Source organism: Rhagoletis pomonella, unplaced genomic scaffold (assembly GCF_013731165.1).
Source record: "Rhagoletis pomonella isolate Grant_MI unplaced genomic scaffold, Rhpom_1.0 Rhpom_scaffold_00003, whole genome shotgun sequence".
Lineage (NCBI taxonomy): Eukaryota > Metazoa > Arthropoda > Insecta > Diptera > Tephritidae > Rhagoletis > Rhagoletis pomonella.
The window spans coordinates 72201544-72203670 of NW_023458557.1; the positions used below are offsets into that span (position 1 = coordinate 72201544).

The 2127-nt window shown below is 37.8% G+C and overlaps 1 protein-coding gene across 1 annotated transcript; it reads left to right on the top strand.

The window, feature by feature from the left end:
• Positions 1 to 1816, top strand: LOC118735487 (actin-related protein 2/3 complex subunit 1A-B). Its single transcript, XM_036465277.1, has 3 exons — positions 1 to 426; positions 500 to 933; positions 1177 to 1816. The coding sequence occupies exons 1-3, from the start codon at positions 354 to 356 to the stop codon at positions 1798 to 1800; spliced, it is 1131 nt and encodes a 376-aa protein (XP_036321170.1). The 5' UTR covers positions 1 to 353; the 3' UTR covers positions 1801 to 1816.
• Positions 1817 to 2127: the final 311 nt, after the last annotated feature.

The window sequence follows — 2127 nt, forward strand, 5'->3', positions numbered from 1 at the left end:
AGAACCTTTTATGGATACGCCTTGTATTCTTCGTTTTTTATATATAGGAAAAAGCGTACTTTCTAAAACTTTATCGATACGCAGTCATATCTCAGTGCTGCACAATCGATCAATTGTTGTCGACATTATTTAAAAAGTATAGTGGCAACGCTGATTGGCTGTCAAAACGACCCAATTGTTCCGTGAGCTGAAAAAAAAAATCATTCCATACTGCCGTTCAAGTGAATTTTAGGGAACTGGTATTAGTCAGAACTTAAATTTTACTCAGTTAATCGTGTAGACGGCCCAGAGTCCGCGATTACAAATTTTATTCTAATTAAAGCTTATATCTTCGCACTTCTCGCCAAATCAAAATGTCTGAACGTTTTACTTTCGGAGGTTCTTTGGCATCGATAACATGTCACGCCTGGAACAAAGATCGCTCACGTAAATATATCAGTTAAAAACATATTAGTCATTCACTTACGATTTCAACAATCTTTGCTTTCATTAACTACAGAAATCGCGCTTTCGCCCAATAGCAATGAGATCCATATCTATAGTCGGGAGCGCAATGATTGGAAGCTTTCGGACGTGTTAAATCAACATGATTTACGTGTAATGGGCATTGATTGGGCAAAGAATACGAATCGAATTGTTAGCTGTGCTGCAGATAGGAATGCGTATGTTTGGTCACAAGCCGACGACGGCAAATGGAAGCCAACATTGGTGCTATTACGCATCAATCGCGCTGCTACTTGCGTTAAATGGTCCCCAGCAGAGAACAAATTCGCTGTTGGCTCCGGTGCCCGATTGATATCGGTGTGCTACTTTGAGTCGGAGAATGACTGGTGGGTGTCTAAGCATATAAAGAAGCCAATTCGCTCAACAGTCACTTCGTTGGATTGGCATCCAAATAATGTTTTGCTTGTGGCTGGCTCAACCGACTACAAGGTAAGGAAGTTTTATGTCCCGCACTTATCGTTGATAAAATGAAGGAGGACCTAAGTGAAGTTTTTTTCGTGATAGAGGTTTTTGCATTTTTAAGTAGCTAAAGCTAAATATTGCATTTACTATGAAAAATTTCACCTGCGGCCTTTCTGCATTTCATCCAATAATGTGCCTTGCATTTCGTCAACGAATAATTTTGAAATTCCCATATTAATTCCTAACTTTTTCAATATACATATAATCTAGGTTCGCGTATTCTCAGCCTACATTAAAGACATTGAGGATCAGCCTACTCCTACACCTTGGGGCAACCGCATGCCACTAGGCAATCTAATGGCTGAATTTAAGAATTCTTTAAGCTCTGGAGGAGGTTGGATCAATGATGTAAGCTTTTCGGCTGATGGCAATAAAATCTGTTGGATTGGTCACGACAGTTGTATTAATATTGCGGACGCAACTAATGGCAATGCTGTTGTACGTTGCAAAACTCAGTATTTACCATTCCTTTCTTGTGTATGGATATCGCCAGTTTCTATAGTTGTGGCTGGCCATAGCTGTGTGCCACTGGTGTATACCATAAATGAAAATTCAAAATTGGTGCTTACTGCAAAATTGGATAAATCACAAAAGAAGGAGAGTAGCGGTATATCTGCAATGCGCATTTTCCAATCGTTGGATCGTAATTTAAGGACTGAAAATTCCGATACTAGCGTAGATTCCATGCATCAAAATGCTATTACCTGCATTCGGTTATATGAGGGCGAGAAGGAAAATGGCAAAAAAATCAGCACATCTGGCGTTGATGGCCAACTTGTTATATGGGATCTCGATACTGGACTCAATAATTCCATGAACAACTTAAAAATTTAAGCTTTAAAGGCCAAATTGTATTCTATGTGTACTTTTGTTAAAATATATCAAATTTAATAATTCAATTTTTAATGATTTTAATTCATTACAAAGTTGCCAGTATATATTGTTTCTTTTTTCTTCTCGATATTTGGACTGCACCGTAGTAACGTAATCGATTTTAGCTGAATTTTGTAGGTCATATTTTATTATATTCAGTGGATTTCGGATAAATAGCGATTTTTTCGCTTGCAAAGAGGGGAGTGAACAACATTCACAGTTACATGAAAAATTGCCAATGAAAATTATGGAACTCAGTTTTAAGGAAAGGGAAAAATCTTGCATCAT